Below are 16,536 nucleotides of genomic sequence, written 5' to 3'. Positions count from 1 at the left end.
ACCCTCGGCTCTGCTACATCAGATTGCTACATCTGATGTAGCAGTGCCGAGTGTGCATCAGATGTGTAGTTGAGCAGAACTGGCTCAGCACTGCTAAGTCTCTGCATTCGCATAGGAATGCATTGGCCAGCCTTCGGCCAATCAGCGCTGGCTCTGCCGGAGGAGGCGGAGTCTAAGGTCGGACCTGAATGGAGACTGGTGTGGAGCGATCTTAGACTCCGCCTCCTCCAGCAGAGCCAGCGCTGATTGGTCGAGTTCCGTACTCTGGCCAATCAGCACTGGCCAATGCATTTCTATGGGGAAAAGTTAGCTTGCGAAAATCGCAAACTGACAGGGATTTCCATGAAATAAAGTGACTTTTATGCCCCCAGACATGCTTCCCCTGCTGTCCCAGTGTCATTCCAGGGTGTTGGTATCATTTCCTGGGGTGTCATAGTGGACTTGGTGACCCTCCAGACACGAATTTGGGTTTCCCCCTTAACGAGTTTATGTTCCCCATAGACTATAATGGGGTTCGAAACCCATTCGAACACTCGAACAGTGAGCGGCTGTTCGAATCGAATTTCGAACCTCGAACATTTTAGTGTTCGCTCATCTCTAGAGATTACGCATCATTTTTACTTCTTCTGTAATAGCTTTGCGCCTCGCCTCAGGTACCCTGTACAGCTTTTGATTTACTTTGACCCCTGGTTCTGTTATGATGACGTTTGATTAAGTGGGTTCGGCCTGGTAGTTCAGAGAATACATCTCTGTTGTACTGCGCAAACTCTTTTACCTTCTGAATTTGTGAACCAGATAAAGCTTGTGGAATGTTCACCTTTGGTATCTCAGATACATCATCCCCTTTACCTGAGCTGTTGACCGCTAACAACACCTCACGGTCCTTTCAAGGTTTGAGTAAATGTACATGGTAAATTTGCTAGGGCTTCCACTTACCTGGTTGATGTACCCTATAATTTACCTCACCCACCTTCTCCACAATTTCATACGGCCCCTGCCATTTAGCCAAGAATTTGTTCTCTACCGTTGTAACCAGAACCAGGACTCTGTCACCAGGGTTGAAGTTTCTTGCTCTAGCAGACCTGTTGTAAACCCGGGACTGATTCTCCTGAGCTTGCTGTAAGTGCTCCTCAAACACAGCTGAAGTTATGTCGTGGTGACATTGACATGGTGAGCAGAGGAAACAACCTGAGAGTTTAACCCTACACGGAACTGGCATTCTCTTCTACATTTAAAGCACTCCAAATATTAGCCATTTTTGCGTAATAAGGTGTTTGGCTGTGGTTCTGTAGGCACGTGGTAGTTATATTGTAAAAAGAATTGGCTTTGTAGAAAAATTAGCCCATTTTGTGGTATAGGGGCCTATTATTATTTGGGAGACAAATTGGAGTCACGTGGAAAATTATGAAGATTTGGCTTTTCACTGAAAAAAAACAAACATAAAAAATGATCCAGTGATGAAGCAGATGTGAAATCAAAATATATATATATATATATATTTTTTTTTTACCAATAGCGTGTATAGTGGATTTTGATGGTGGACCAGGAGTAGCAGATGGATGGAGTTCAGGAGTAGCAGCAGTACAGTAAATGATGATGATATAGGGAGACGTGACATCACTATTCAGTGGCATCAGCTGGAGGTATGTGACAATCCATGATTCATTTTTTCCATGCTTTCTTGGGTCAGTTTCATCCACTTAAGAGTTATATCAACACCGGCAGCACTGAACGCCCTCTCAGCCATAACACTTGAGGCCGGACAAGGTAAAACTCATGGCAAATTGGGCTAGCTCCTTCCACTGCTCTAACCTAATGGCTTAGATTTCCATGCGATCAGAGTTATCTGCTGGAATATAGATACTCTCTAGGTACAACTGTACCTGCTGGTGCACCCGGTGGCCTGTCATGGTTGATGTTCTTGACCAGCGATGTTGTCGTAATCATATTAAGGGCCTCCTCTGTAACTAAGGGAGAGTCTTTCTCCTCTTCCAGTCTAGGACTCCCAGTCCCTCTACAATAATAACCTTGACTCTCATCCTGCTCCATCATTACATGTTGACTAAGAGATGGAAACTGTTCATCCTGTTCAATCCCTCATTCTATGAGTGTAAGGGTTTCCTGTAAGATATATAATAGCATCACGTCATTGATGCTGCAGTTGTCTCTGCTGATAAATTTGGTGGCTACTTTAAAGGGCTTGAGAGGCCAGCACACTTTTGTCATGAGTCAGTCTCCAATGACGTATCTCGATAAAACACATAGTCCCTGTGGTCTGCTGCATGTAATAATTGTTCACCACCTTCTGCTGCTCACACACAGTTTTGAGGTGGAGTTCCACCAATTTGGAACGTCACATGTAAGCCAGTGCAACACCTTTTTGGTGCTGCAAATCGATCAGGGTGTTTTGGCGACATAAGAATGGCTGGAATGCACAGCGCTTTTTCTGGCCATGAGGAGTTCCTCTTTTACACCACTATACAGATTAAAGTCATGTGCTATACAAGGACAATGTCACATTCGTCCTAACTGTATGACCTGATTTATCGTTTGTTTTTTTTTAGTTTATTTTTTTTTATTATTGAATATTTTTAAAATATACATAGAAAACCCCTAAAACCCGCCCCCTCCCCATTACTTTTGTGCCAATTTATACAATATGAAATTACAATTTAATATTTGGTTAAAACACTTTCCATATACGGTCCATAAAGCTTCTCTCCTGTGTGAATTCTCTGAAGTTTCTAACTTCAAGGGGTTCTCCAGGGAGGATTTCAGTCTTTACTTCCCTTGGATTCTCTTGGTTGTAAATAGTCCCAAACTCATCCACAACAGCACCTTGGGTAAGTAAGGATTGAAACCTTACCTGGAGGACCTGACTCCAGGAGGTAGCCCCCTATCTGCAAAATCGCTTGAATGCCGCAGTCAGGCACTCGAGCGGAAAAACCCGCTCATTCTGCCTCAACTCATTCAGAAAGTAAATTGTGGTGGAGAAATATTAGTGACTGATATAGAAAGTCTATGGGAGACTAACCATTTCCCAGAAGCCATGGCTGCCTGTACCCGGCAAGGTCACCTTAGAACTGCTCATCTACAAAAACATTCTCATTCGATGCATGAAGGTGGTTTGGCCTCTGTGTGAATTCTCTGATGTTTTGCAAGATCTGCTTTCCTGATAAAACGTTTCCCACATTCCGAACAAGGATATGGCTTCTCCCCTGCGTGACTTATCTGATGTTCAATAAGAGATGATCTAGCGCTATAACATTTCCCACATTCTGAGCACGAAAACGGCCTCTCTCCTGTGTGAATTCTCTGATGGTCCATGAGAGATGATTTATGGCTATAACATTTGCCACATTCAGGACATGAAAATGGCCTCTCCCCTGTGTGAACTCTCTGATGGGTAACAAGCTTTGATTTCTGAGTGAAACTTTTGCCACATTCTGGACATGAGAACGGTTTTGCACCTGTGTGAATTCTCTGATGTAAAGCAAGATTTGATTTCTGGATAAAAGACTTGCCACATTCGGTACATACAAATGGCTTCTCACCGGTGTGAATTCTCCGATGTTCAGTAAGAGTTGATTTAGCGCTGTAACATTTGCCACATTCTGAACATGAATAAGGCTTCTCTCCTGTGTGAATTCTCTGATGTTCAATAAGAGTTGATTTAGCGCTATAACACTTCCCACATTCTGAACACACAAATGGCTTCTCCCCTGTGTGAATTCTCTGATGTTCAATTAGGGCTGATTTAGCTCTATAACATTTCCCGCATTCTGCACATGAAAATGGCTTCTCTCTCATGCGGGCTCTTTGATGTTTTTCCTTTCTGTGACTTTGATATTCCTTAACAGTCTGTGATGACTCAGAAGATAGGATGGGTATAATAGGATCACATAATAGACCTTTGCTGTGAAGGGCTGAGGGTATATCGGGGGTAATAACATGTTCTTCATATGGATCTTGTGTGATACCATGATCCTCTGCTGTATAATCTGTAGATATCAGATGTCCCTCTGAGCTCCTGGTACAGTCATCTGACAAGAAGAAAATTGGTTTCACTATTTTTGGTTAACACAATGATAAAATTATACTGATATTTTATATTCTGTATTTCTATATGAAGTGTACATACATACATATTGTAAGGAATGTTGAAAATTTCACTTATTAGCCAAGACAGTCTATTATTAGACCTCAGTGCATGGACCAGTAATTCAGCAGGATGTTCAGTATGGTCAGAGCCGCTGAGTGTTCCTGTTACTTGGCCACTAAAAACAGACTGCAGTTCTACCTGTATATTTTCTAGGGGTATGATAGGTTGAGGACAGTCTGTTTACTATATTTATTGTATATATAACAACGTACGAAAATGTATAAAAAACATGTGTAGAACTTTCATACGGCACCAGAACCGCTGTTCTAGGTTTTATAATATTCGAGATAGAACTGTTCAAACTTACCCGCAATATTCTATTTACCGTATATACTCAAGTATAAGCTGAATTTTTCAGCCCAGTTTTTGTGCTGAAAAAGCCCCCCTCGGCTTATACTCGAGTCAGCAAAAAAAAATAAAATATATATATAGAGAGAGAGAGAGGGTCTATGACCAGCCTCAATATTAATGTATAGAATCTCCCATAAAATAGTGCAAAAAAAGATTAAAAAAAAATAAAAGTTCTAAATCCCTCCTTTCCCTAGAATACATACAAAAGTAGAAAATGACTGTGAAACACAAACACATTAGGTCTCCCTGTGTCTGACAGTGCCCGGTCTACTGAATATAGGGGATCTGCAGTGCTCCTGTTCTGTCAGGAAGAGGTTAATAGGAGCACTGCAGATACCCTATATTCAGCCAGACTGAATTCCAAGTGAGGGAAGAAAAAACAGTCCTCAAGCTCAGGCAGACAACCAAAACACCCCCTCCCCTTCCCCAGCATCTACTGCACCCGAAAACTCCGGCCATTTTAATTTTTGAAATTTTCCAGTAGCTGCTGCATTTCCCCCCCTAGGTTTATACTTGAGTCAATAAGTTTTCCCAGTTTTTTTGTGGTAAAATTAGGGGGGGTCGGCTTATATTCGGGTCGGCTTATACTCGAGTATATACGGTATATAAAATTTTTGATATGTCTGACATCACCTTCAAATGCACAATGTGTATTATCACCTAGAACGTTCACATTTCATGCACTGTTAATATGGGTAATGGAAAAACGGGGTAATGCAAAGATGAAAAACGGCAAGACAGAACTTAGAATATTCTACACCAATTGTTTCTTCCAGTGAACGAGGAGAATCAGTGACCCTTCTGTGCTTTATATAGTGGTGACTCCTCACCTGGGCGGGTCCCTGTAGGAATGTCCTCCTCACACTCCTCATCACCACTCACATAGGGCTCTTCCTTTATCGTTACAGCCATAACATTAACATCATCCAGATCTTTACTCTCGTGGAAAATCTGTGAACAAACATAAAAGTCAACAGAAAGGAGGAGAAGTTAAAGGAAATGTTCTGCAAGAGTATAAATGATAATTAATTAGTATGATGACAAAAAATAACCTGACAGTAGGAGTTACCTGAGCCTGTACAAGCTGATCTGCTACAACCTAGATAAGGATATTAGATCCAATCACAACTCTATCAATCACAACTCTAAGACCAGGGTCGGACTGGCCCGCCGGAGCACCGGGGAATCCCCCGGTGGGCCCCAGGCCCCGACTATATAGAAGCACTGGTCAGGGGCCCGATCTGGATGTCAGGGACTGGTTCGGGCCCCTGTCCAGTGCATTTGCATTGATAAACTAAGTGATGCTGCTAGTGGCAGGGGCTGGAACAGTAAGCTCGGGGCCCCAGGCTGCTGGCAGCGCTGTAATGAATAAAGAGGCACGGCTGCTGCAGTTTCCCAGGGCCCCGACACTTACACAGAGAGGCCTCCTGCCAGTGCAATCTTAGGAAGGGATCTCTCTGCAAGCCGGGACTTTCCCCCCTCCCCCTCCTCTTCAGAGTGAGTCATCGCTTACATCGGCCCGTGTGGGGACAGAGGAGTCTGCTGCTGCTGCTGCTTCACAAATGTGAGTATATTTTTTTCTTTTTTTTGGTAAAATGTAATGTTTAATATGTATATGTGTACATTTGTTTAACCCTTAAGTCCTATCATGGTGTCTATCATACACCATTACCATACACATATCACTATGATAGACACCATGATAGTACTTAAGGGTTAAAGCATGTGTCTTGTATACTGTGTGAGGACTGTATGTTTGTATACAGGTATGTGTGTGTATATACAGTATGCTATAATAATGTGTGAGTGTATGTATATATGTTGGTATATATGGTATATGAATGTATATAAATGTGTATATGCTAGATATCTATCTATCTATCTATATAAGTGTGTGTGTGTAAGTATATGTATGAGTGTGTAGGTAACTGTTGCAGTTTTTGGAAATCGCAGCACTTATACCTACGGAAACACCTACAGTGTCCCGATAGGTATAATGGAAGCAGAAAGTCCTCAGAGGAAACCTCTGTGGAGTTTCTGCAAAAAGCGCTGCAGGAAAACTGATGCGTTGCCGCCGGGGGTTTTCCTGCAGCGCTTTTTTGCTGTGGGACGCTGTGTTAGGTCTTATCCTTATAGTATAATGTATAGTATATTGAGATGTTAAGGAGGAGCTCTTACCACCTGGGGCACATGCGGTTTTATACACCGCTAGAAAGCCAACAGTGCGCTGATTTCAGTGCAGCTTTCCTGATCTGTGCCCCCGGTGAAGAGCTATCGGTCCCGGTACTGTAGCTCTTCACTGTCAGATGGGCGTGTCTTACAGTCAGTCAGGAACGTCCTTCTTCCCAGCAGCGCCTATTGTGCTGTACTGTGAGATCGGGGAGGAACGCCCCCTCCCCTCCTGATAATGCTCGTCCATAGACGTGTACTGGGGGGAGGTAGCGTTCCTCACCGCTCATCGTCATCACTAGGCGGTAAGCAAAGCCCCCTCACAACAGTACAGCGCAATGGACGCTGCTGTGAGGAAGGGCGTTACTGACTGACTGTCCCTTCTGACAGTGAAGAGCTGCGGTACCGGCACCGATAGCTCTTCACCCGGGGCACAGAACAGGAAAGCTGCACTGAATTCAGCGCACTGTCGACTTTCTAGCGGTGTATTAAACCTCATGTGCCCCAAATGGTGAAAGGTCCTTATAAGGATTAGGCAGAACAGTGAGACGCAGTGTTTTTCATTGAGCTTTTGTCCCCATCCCCCGTTATCCTCCCGCCTGTGTCTGTTCAGTCTCATGGCCTTATTTCTGGAAATCCTGTATCTAATTGGTGTCAGTGGTCCCATGAGGTGCAGGACTCCCAGCAAGGAGGCGCCGGCACAAGACTAAATGGACACTGGCAGCGGACAATGGAGCAATGGGGACAGGTGAAGGCGCTTTTTATTTTTTTATTTTACACCTCCCTCCCAGCACATGGGTCGCTCCAATTCCTGGACAAATCTTTAAAGGATTTATCCATCTTTATAATATTGATGGTCTGTCCTTAGGATAGGCCATCAATATTACATCTGTGATGATACAACAGCCAGGACCTCTACAGATCAGCTATTCCAGGACAGCGCAGCTATAGGTAATGGTAACATTTCTAGGAGCTGCACTGTTCACTTTCCATACAAAGTGTAGCAGTAGGTTTAGGTAGTATGTTGTTGCACATTGTATGGCGGGTGAGCAGCATGGCTCCCGAGATGGTATTACCTTTAGCTGCCCTGTCTCGGCATCGCTGGTCTGCAGGGTCCTGGTGGTGGGCCCCTAGAAACAATTCCACTGGTGGGCCCTAGACACCCCAGTCCGACCCTGTCTAAGACCCTCATACACATGTATACTCGGCCTGGCTAGACCTGCTTCAGGTTGTGTCAGTGGAGAAGATCAGATTCTACAAGATACATCCGGGGTTGTTTGTCGCTTGAAATAAAGGATCAGATCAGTAGAAATCCAACCTGATGGTTCCTTATTCCATCCAGCAGTCTCCATAGCCAGAAGATTGTAAGAAGATCCAGACACCATGTAATGTCTATGGTCAGCTTTATCCTCCATCTCCACCTCTCATTACACAAGTATAAACCATCTAAGGGTGAATTCACACTACGTAACGCCGGGCGTGTATGAGAGCCGTACACGCCGGCATTATGGCAGACTGCCGAACACTTCCCATTCACTTCAATGGGAGCGCTCGTAACAGCGGCGTTTACGAGCGCTCCCATTGAAGTGAATGGGAAGTGTTCGGCAGCCCTGCTGTAACGCCGGCGTGTACGGCTCTCATACACGCCCGGCGTTACGTAGTGTGAATGCACCCTAATACTGCTGGAGAACCCAAGACTGACCACAAGGACTTCACAGCCTGTCTACACATCATAGGGAATATCTCCATCTACCTGATCATCATCCTGTGGAAGAAGAGGACTGGGACATCTCTCCGATGTTGTCCTCTTACTGGATCTACCTGTAGGAAACACAGACAGGGACTGAATTCATTCTGTACATACAAATAATGGAAGTCCATGTGTATATAGTCATGTCTATTACCTGCTGATGTGAGGGGCTGCTGGTCCTCCATCATCACCTCCTTGTACAGATCCTTGTGTCCTTCTAAATACTCCCACTCCTCCATGGAGAAATAGACAGCGACATCCTGACACCTTATAGGAACCTGACAACACAATGATACAGTCATCACCCCGACCCCTCCAGTTACTGTATAATGTCCCAGCATTCCCAGCACTGTCACCTCTCCAGTCAGCAGCTCCAGCATCTTGTGGGTGAGTTCTAGGATCTTCTGTCCATTGATCTCCTCCTGTATCAGGGGGTGAGGTGGAGGCCTCAGGATTGGGCTCAGGGTTCCTCCATATCCATCATACACAGGAGCCTGACAGCGCCCACTAGAGGTCTTCTTCACTACTGTGTAATCCTGGTTATGGGGAGACACATTAATAAATCTCACTACATACATGTCCAGAGTCCATCACCTCTCCAGTCATATCATCTGTTATTACTATAGATAAGAATGATGTCATGATGACATCATCAGAATCTCTCACCTCTCCAGTAAGCTGGTAGATGATCTCTAGGGTGAGATTTAATAGACTTTCCGCCATCTTGTTCCTGTCTCTTTCCATCCTTGCTAGGTCAGTCAGGAATCTTCTCTTCTATATGAGACATGGGCTGAGCGGATTCTATATTGTAGGGAGATGACATAATGTAATAAACACATCCCATGTAAATATAATACAATTACTGGAGATAATAATAAGGTGAGATATTATTCCTTTGTGTACGGAAGAATTTAGTCTTTGTACCGCATTAGCCAGTGGATATGAAAAGTAAAGATTCAGAGTCCTCAGTAGTTTATACCTTTTTTAATGGCTAACAAAAAATGATGACAGATTGCGAGCTTTCAGGACTACTCGGTTCCTTCATCAGGCCGGTATAACACAATATCTGAAGGCTGCACATTATACAGGAATACAGTGTTTGATTCACAATTGATGGAAAGCAGTTCAAGCAAATAAAGACATAAGTTAAAAAAAAACATCCCACACCAGGACGGTGTAAATGCTGCCAGGTATTCATAGAAAAGCGAGGTATGAACGCTGAATCAGTGGTGAAACTCACAAGATTCATCCTCACCCACAATTACTTTTCCTTTGGTGACTGCATCTATTTACAGCAAACTGGCACCGCAATAGGGAGTAAAACGGCGCCACAGTCCGCTAATCTCTTCATGGCCAAGCTTGAGAGTGACTTCCTATCCACCTGCACCACCAGGCCTCTGGCCTACTACCGTTTCATTGACGATATCCTAATCCTTTGGACTGGGTCTGAACAACAGCTGAAAACCTTCCATGATCAATTCAACCAGTTCCATCCCACCATCAACCTGACGCTCAATCACTCCTTCTCTGAAATAAACTTCCTGGACACAGTCATCAAGATACAGGACAACAAAATCACTGTATCAGAAGCCGAATGACCGCCCTACCTACCTAAGATGGGTCCGAAACACATAAAGAACTCCATTGTCTACAGCCAGGCCATCAGATACCATCGTATATTTTCAGACCCTGCAGATAGAGACGAACACCTTGGAAACCTCAAAAACACATTCTTGAGGCAGGGTTACCATCCAAGAACATCCAAATAGCCAGGGCCACCAGAATACCAAAATCGGATTTATTAAAATACAACACCAAACAGGAAAACAATCGGGTGCCCCTGGTCGTCACATATAACCCCGACCTGGAGACGCTGAGAGGAATCACACGCAAATTACATCCACTACTACAAAAAGACAACCATCTATAATCCATATTTCCAGACCCCCCTCTCCTGTGCTATAGACAGCCACCAAACCTCAGGAATATGGTGATTAACAGCTCACTGTCACCTCCAACTAACACAGGAACATTTCTGTATGGACAGAAAAGTGCAAAACCTTCCCGCACATACTGACCACTGACAGGATAGAGATACCAAACTCCAATCAGGACTACAATACAATACAATACACCTAATGTGGTGTATTTAATAATGTACCAAGTGTCCCAGACCAGGCCAGACACTTAGGATGAGGATGAACTTGCACCGCCACACGATTACAGAGCAGAGAATGGACTTCCCTGTACCAAAACACTTCTGCAATCAAGATCATAATATCCTCAATGACATGAAGATCCTGCTTTTAAGAGGAAATTTCAAAAGCAAACAAGACAGAAGAGAATGGGAATACAAAGTAATGACGACCTTTGACATACTCCGAGGGGGTTAAACCGGTCACATGGTTTTATGTACTTATACAACAACTAGACGCTGAGTCACTGATCAAGGGAATCATAAAACTAAAAGAACCTTCCTGTGAACGGACAGATTTTTTGGACTTCTCTCTTTATTTGCTTGTACTACTTTCCATCAATTGTGCACCAAACACTGTATTCCTGTATAATGTGCAGCCTTCAGATATTGTGCTATACCGGCCTGAGGAAGGAACCGAGTAGTCCCGAAAGCTTCTGCAATCTGTCATCATTTTTTGTTAGGCATTAAAAAAGGTATCAACTACTGAGGACTCTGAATCTTTACATCTTGTGTACAGAGTGAAGGATCGGTTGCGGACCTCTACCATTCCGCACATTCGCCACAACACAATTCCTGACACAGCGCCCTAGAAAGAGAAATAAAGAGAATATAACAAAGCTATAGCGGTCACCGTAACGACCTGCAGCGTAAAGTGATGACATCATTTATACCGTATAGTGACTGCCATACAGAATCCACAAACTCATCTGCCCCCTCCCCCCATAATCCGTTCATTATATATATATATATACCTCCTTCTGTACAGCAACCGTGGTTACAAGATCTCTGATGATGTCAGACTGTGGGAGGAGTCAACGAGTCACATGATTAGGTGCAGTTATTATAGCTTCATCTATGGAGTAGATAGTGGGTACAAGGACCTGTGATGATGTCATAGTCATGTGGGGGAGGAGTCAGGGAGTCACATGATCTGGTGTTTCTAGAGGATGCAGCTACAGTTGTTCACTGTCCGAATGCAAAAATAGTGAAGACCTGCGAAGGCCAAGGGACCCCGATATAATGGGGCAATGATTTAAAACAGATTCTATGCAGACACATATCAGACCATGAAAGGGGAACACTGGGAATGTTGGAGTTAGTTCACACAGAGGTTTTTGCAGGCAGATTTCGACGCCTCCCATTAATATCAATATGAGTCGTCAGCAGATTTTTTCCTTATGAAGATAAATCCGGAAGTTTCCTGTTTCTCCTCCAGCTGAAATGAACGGTAGAGATGGGAGAAAGATTCTGCAGATTGCAAAAAACGTCTGTGTGAACTTACCCTAACTAGGACACCAACCTGGAGACAGGCCCAAAGTGAGTCCATATACTGCAGGACATGGAGGTATATACAGGCTCTGTATGGTATATAGCAGTACATTTACCACAGATGTCTTGTCTGGATACAAGATGAGATACGGCAGGACATGGAGGTACAGTACAGACCAAAAGTTTGGACACACCTTCTCATTCGCAGAGTTTTCTGTATTTCCATGACTATGAAAATTGTAGATTCACACTGAAGGCATCAAAACTATGAAGTAACATGTGGGATTATAGACTTAACAAAAATGTGTGAAACAACTGACAATGTCTTCTATTCTCGGTTCCTTTTGCTTTGATTCCTGCTTTGCACACTCTTGGCAATCTCTTGATGAGCTTCATGAGGTAGTCACCAGAAATGGTTCTCACTTCACAGATGTGCCCTGTCAGGTTTAATAAGTGGGATTTCTTGCCTTATAAATGGGGTTGGGACCATCAGTTGTGTTGTGCAGAAGTCAGGTGGATACGCAACTGATAGTCCTACTGAATAGACTCTTAGAATTTGTATTATGGCAAGAAAAAAGCAGCTAAGTAAAGAAAAACGAGGAGTGGCCATCATTACTGTAAGAAGTGAAGGTCAGTCAGTCCGAAAAATTGGGAAAACTTTGAAAGTGTCCCCAAGTGCAGTTGCAAAAACCATCAAGCGCTACAAAGAAACTGGCTGACATGAGGACCGCCCCAGGAAAGGAAGACCAAGAGTCACCTCTGCTGCAGAGGATAAGTTCATCTGAGTCACCAGCCTCAGAAGAGTGCTGGAAGACCATTTCCGGTGACTACCTCTTGAAGCTCATCAAGAGAATGCCAAGAGTGTGCAAAGCATTAATCAAAGCAAAAGGTGGCTACTTTGAAGAACTGAGAATATAAGACAGATTGTCAGTTGTGTCACACTGTTTGGTAAGTCTATAATCCCACGTGTTACTTCTGAGTTTTGATGCCTTCAGTGTGAATATACAATTGTTATAGTCATGAAAATACATAAAACTCTTTGAATGAGAAGGTGTGTCCAAACTTTTGGTCTGTACTGTACCTCCATGTCCTGCCGTGGTCTGTAGTACAGCCAGGTCTGTAGTCTGGATACAAGATGAGATACGGCAGCACATGGAGGTATATACAGGCTCTGTATGGTATATAGCAGTACATTTACCACAGATGTTACACCTGTAGTCTGGATACAAGATGAGATATGGCAGGACATGGAGGTATATACAGGATCTGTATGGTATATAGCTGTACATTTACCACAGATGTTACACCTGTAGTCTGGATACAAGATGAGATACAGCAGGACATGGAGGTATATACAGGCTCTGTATGGTATATAGCAGTACATTTACCACAGATGTTACACCTGTAGTCTGGATACAAGATGAGATACAGCAGGACATGGAGGTATATACAGGCTCTGTATGGTATATAGCAGTACATTTACCACAGATGTTACACCTGTAGTCTGGATACAAGATGAGATACAGCAGGACATGGAGGTATATACAGGCTGTGTATGGTATATAGCTGTACATTTACCACAGATGTTACACCTGTAGTCTGGATACAAGATGAGATATGGCAGGACATGGAGGTATATACAGGCTCTGTATGGTATATAGCTGTACATTTACCACAGATGTTACACCTGTAGTCTGGATACAAGATGAGATATGGCAGGACATGGAGGTATATACAGGCTCTGTATGGTATATAGCTGTACATTTACCACAGATGTTACACCTGTAGTCTGGATACAAGATGAGATACGGCAGGACATGGAGGTATATACCGGATCTGTATGGTGTATAGCAGTATATTTACCACAGATGTTACACCTGTAGTCTGGATACAAGATGAGATACGGCAGGGCATGGAGGTATATACAGGCTCTGTATGGTATATAGCAGTACATTTACCACAGATGTTACAGCCGGGCCTGTAGATCTCTCACACTTGTTGGTTGGTGACATCCCAGCTGGTCCTATAAATGGTGGATATGTGATAAATCTGGTGAGCAGGCAGGATTAGGAGGTTTTGTGTTCTAGTGAATCCTTGTGTGTGGGGGCGAGCATTATCCTGCTGGGATGTGTCAGGATGTCTTGTACACATCACTGAACTGTTTGTGTCCTTGTATCACTACTAGTGGTGACCGACTGTCCTATGTGAGGGCCCCGGTATTATCGCACCAGCAGGGGACATTGTGTCGCTCCACAGTATAGGCAGGATTGAAGCGCTGAACACAAGCCCTCCATACTGCAACCCAATCATCATCAGATCCCAAACAGATCCTGGATCCATCGGTATAGACAGTACAGTACAGTGCCGTTTTTACAGTCCAGGTATATCATTCACGATACCACTGCAAAAGAAGGAGATATTGTCTGGCTGTCAATGGCAGCACATGTCATGGGAGCTGTGACTTCTTCTAAGTACCTGAAAGTTTAGAGATAGGTGAAGGGCCCCTGGGACAGGGGGAGTGTACTGGAGTGTAGTGGACTGTCCAGAGTCTGTACTTATATAGCCACGGCTCTGACCAGCTAGGCCAGACCATCCATTACACGATTGTAGGAGAAAAATTCCTTCCCGTCTACAAATTTGCCTGGGGATACTACCTTTTAGGGTAGGTCATGGTATAGTTTAACTACTTTTAGGGGGCGTTCACCTCTTTATTCTGTATATAAATATGGCTTCTCTCCTGCATTAAATTTTTTGTTTAATAAAACCTGATTTTACCTTTTTTTTAAAAAAAAAAAAAATAAATGTCATCCCCTCTCCTACCTCCTGCGTGATTTATGTTATGTCAAACTACACTTTGCATGTACGGTACATGAATATGGCTTCTCCCCTGTGTGAATTCTCTGAAGTTTTCCAGGGAGGATCTCACTCTTTGCTGATTCCAAGCCCCAGTGATATGATCGGTACTTGGGTGATTACCCACAATACAGATAACCAGCACTGAATGGGGGGGAGAAGAGAGACGAGGTGGGGGTGATTCTGGGACCAGGTGCTGGTTGTAGTTTTAAATAGCCAGAAACTCGTGATTGTCTGCCATAGAGGAAGTAAGGATCGACTTTAAAAAACAAACAAACATAAGAACAAGACCGAACCACATAACGCAGGCTTTCAAGAACTTGTACTGTACAGCAAATATAGAACAAACAGTCTCATTCGGAGCATGAAAGTGGTTTTGTCCCTGTGTGAATTCTCTGATGTTTCACGAGATCTGATTTTCTGACATAGCGTTTCTCACATTCCAAACATGGATATGGCTTCTCTCCTGCGTGCCTTATCTGATGTTCAATAAGAGAAGATCTAGAGCTGTAACTTTTGCCACAATCTGAGCACGAAAACGGCCTCTCTCCTGTGTGAATTCTCTGATGGTCAATAAGAGATGACTTATCACTGTAACATTTGCCACATTCAGGACATGAAAATGGCCTCTCCCCTGTGTGAACTCTCCGATGGTTAACAAGCTTTGATTTCTGAGTGAAACTTTTGCCACATTCTGAACATGAGAACGGTTTTGCCCCTGTGTGAATTCGCTGATGTAAAGCAAGATTTGATTTCTGGATAAAAGACTTGCCACATTCTGTACATACAAATGGCTTCTCTCCGGTGTGAATTCTCCGATGTTCAGTAAGAGTTGATTTAGCGCTGTAACATTTCCCACATTCTGTACATTTATATGGCTTCTCCCCTGTGTGAATTCTCTGATGATCAACAAGAGTTGATTTCTGAGCAAAACGTTTGCCACATTCTGAACATGGAAATGGCCTTGCCCCTGTGTGGGTTCTCTGATGTAAAGCAAGATTTGATTTCTGTGTAAAACATTTCCCACATTCTGAACATGAATATGGCCTCTCTCCTGTGTGGATTCTCTGATGTTCAATAAGAGTTGATTTAGCGCTGTAACATTTGCCACATTGTGAGCACACAAATGGCTTCTCCCCTGTGTGAGTTTTCTGATGTTCAGTCAGAGTTGATTTAGCGCTATAAGATTTCCCACATTGAGCACATGAATATGGCTTCTCTCCTGTGTGGGTTCTTTGATGTTCTCCCTTTCGGTGACTTTTATTTTCATTAACAGTCAGTGATGAATCAAAAGATTGGACGTGTATAATAGGATCACAGGATAGATCTTTCTCCTGAAAGGCTGAGGGTATATCTGGGGTAATGACATGTTCTTCATATGGATCTTGTGTGATACCATGATCCTCTGCTTTATAATCTGTAGATGTCAGATGACAAGAAGAAAGTTGATTTACATGTACAAAACTCAATTTTTAAAATAAAACTTCATTTTATTTTCTGTTGCTATTGAGTTGGGAAAGGAGGGTTGCTGAACATTTTGTAATGTAGCAACATATTTAGTTATCCTATCTAACTTTCTTTTAATAAAAAACAGTGAAATTCTCCCCACCAATCTTCTTACTAAGCTGTTACCAGAAACATCTGTAGACATTTATATTACCGGTATGTAGAACTGAAGGAGTTGCCAAAACGAGGATAGTCAGTGCAAATGGCTATATCTCTGGTTTTATACCACCAAGAAAAATAGTTCTGGTTTGACAAGAAAGCTGAGCTTCTCCAAGAGAG

General features: G+C 43.3%; 2 protein-coding genes across 2 annotated transcripts in view; both read right to left on the bottom strand.

Moving 5' to 3' along the window:
- Window positions 1–2,902: 2,902 nt before the first annotated feature.
- The window catches only part of LOC142192512 (uncharacterized), a 207,719-nt gene continuing 194,085 nt past the window's right edge, over window positions 2,903–16,536 (bottom strand). The window contains exons 23-27 of the mRNA XM_075262424.1: window positions 15,107–16,168; window positions 14,763–14,830; window positions 5,583–5,612; window positions 5,392–5,464; window positions 2,903–4,043 (exon numbers count right to left, since the gene is read on the bottom strand). Of these exons, the coding sequence (XP_075118525.1) occupies window positions 3,106–4,043; window positions 5,392–5,464; window positions 5,583–5,612; window positions 14,763–14,830; window positions 15,107–16,168 (2,171 nt within the window). The 3' untranslated portion in view covers window positions 2,903–3,105. The remainder of the gene's footprint in view (window positions 4,044–5,391; window positions 5,465–5,582; window positions 5,613–14,762; window positions 14,831–15,106; window positions 16,169–16,536) is intronic.
- Window positions 5,439–9,316, bottom strand: LOC142190814 (oocyte zinc finger protein XlCOF29-like). The gene is made up of 5 exons (XM_075262317.1): window positions 9,099–9,316; window positions 8,789–8,968; window positions 8,587–8,699; window positions 8,436–8,503; window positions 5,439–5,464 (listed from the first exon to the last, which is right to left on the bottom strand). The coding sequence occupies exons 1-4, from the start codon at window positions 9,174–9,176 to the stop codon at window positions 8,500–8,502; spliced, it is 375 nt and encodes a 124-aa protein (XP_075118418.1). The 5' UTR covers window positions 9,177–9,316; the 3' UTR covers window positions 5,439–5,464; window positions 8,436–8,499.

The sequence above is a fragment of the Leptodactylus fuscus genome, chromosome 1 (assembly GCF_031893055.1).
Source record: "Leptodactylus fuscus isolate aLepFus1 chromosome 1, aLepFus1.hap2, whole genome shotgun sequence".
Classification (NCBI taxonomy): domain Eukaryota; kingdom Metazoa; phylum Chordata; class Amphibia; order Anura; family Leptodactylidae; genus Leptodactylus; species Leptodactylus fuscus.
The sequence above is the reverse complement of the archived record's forward strand: the minus strand, read 5'-3'. Positions and strand labels throughout refer to the sequence as shown.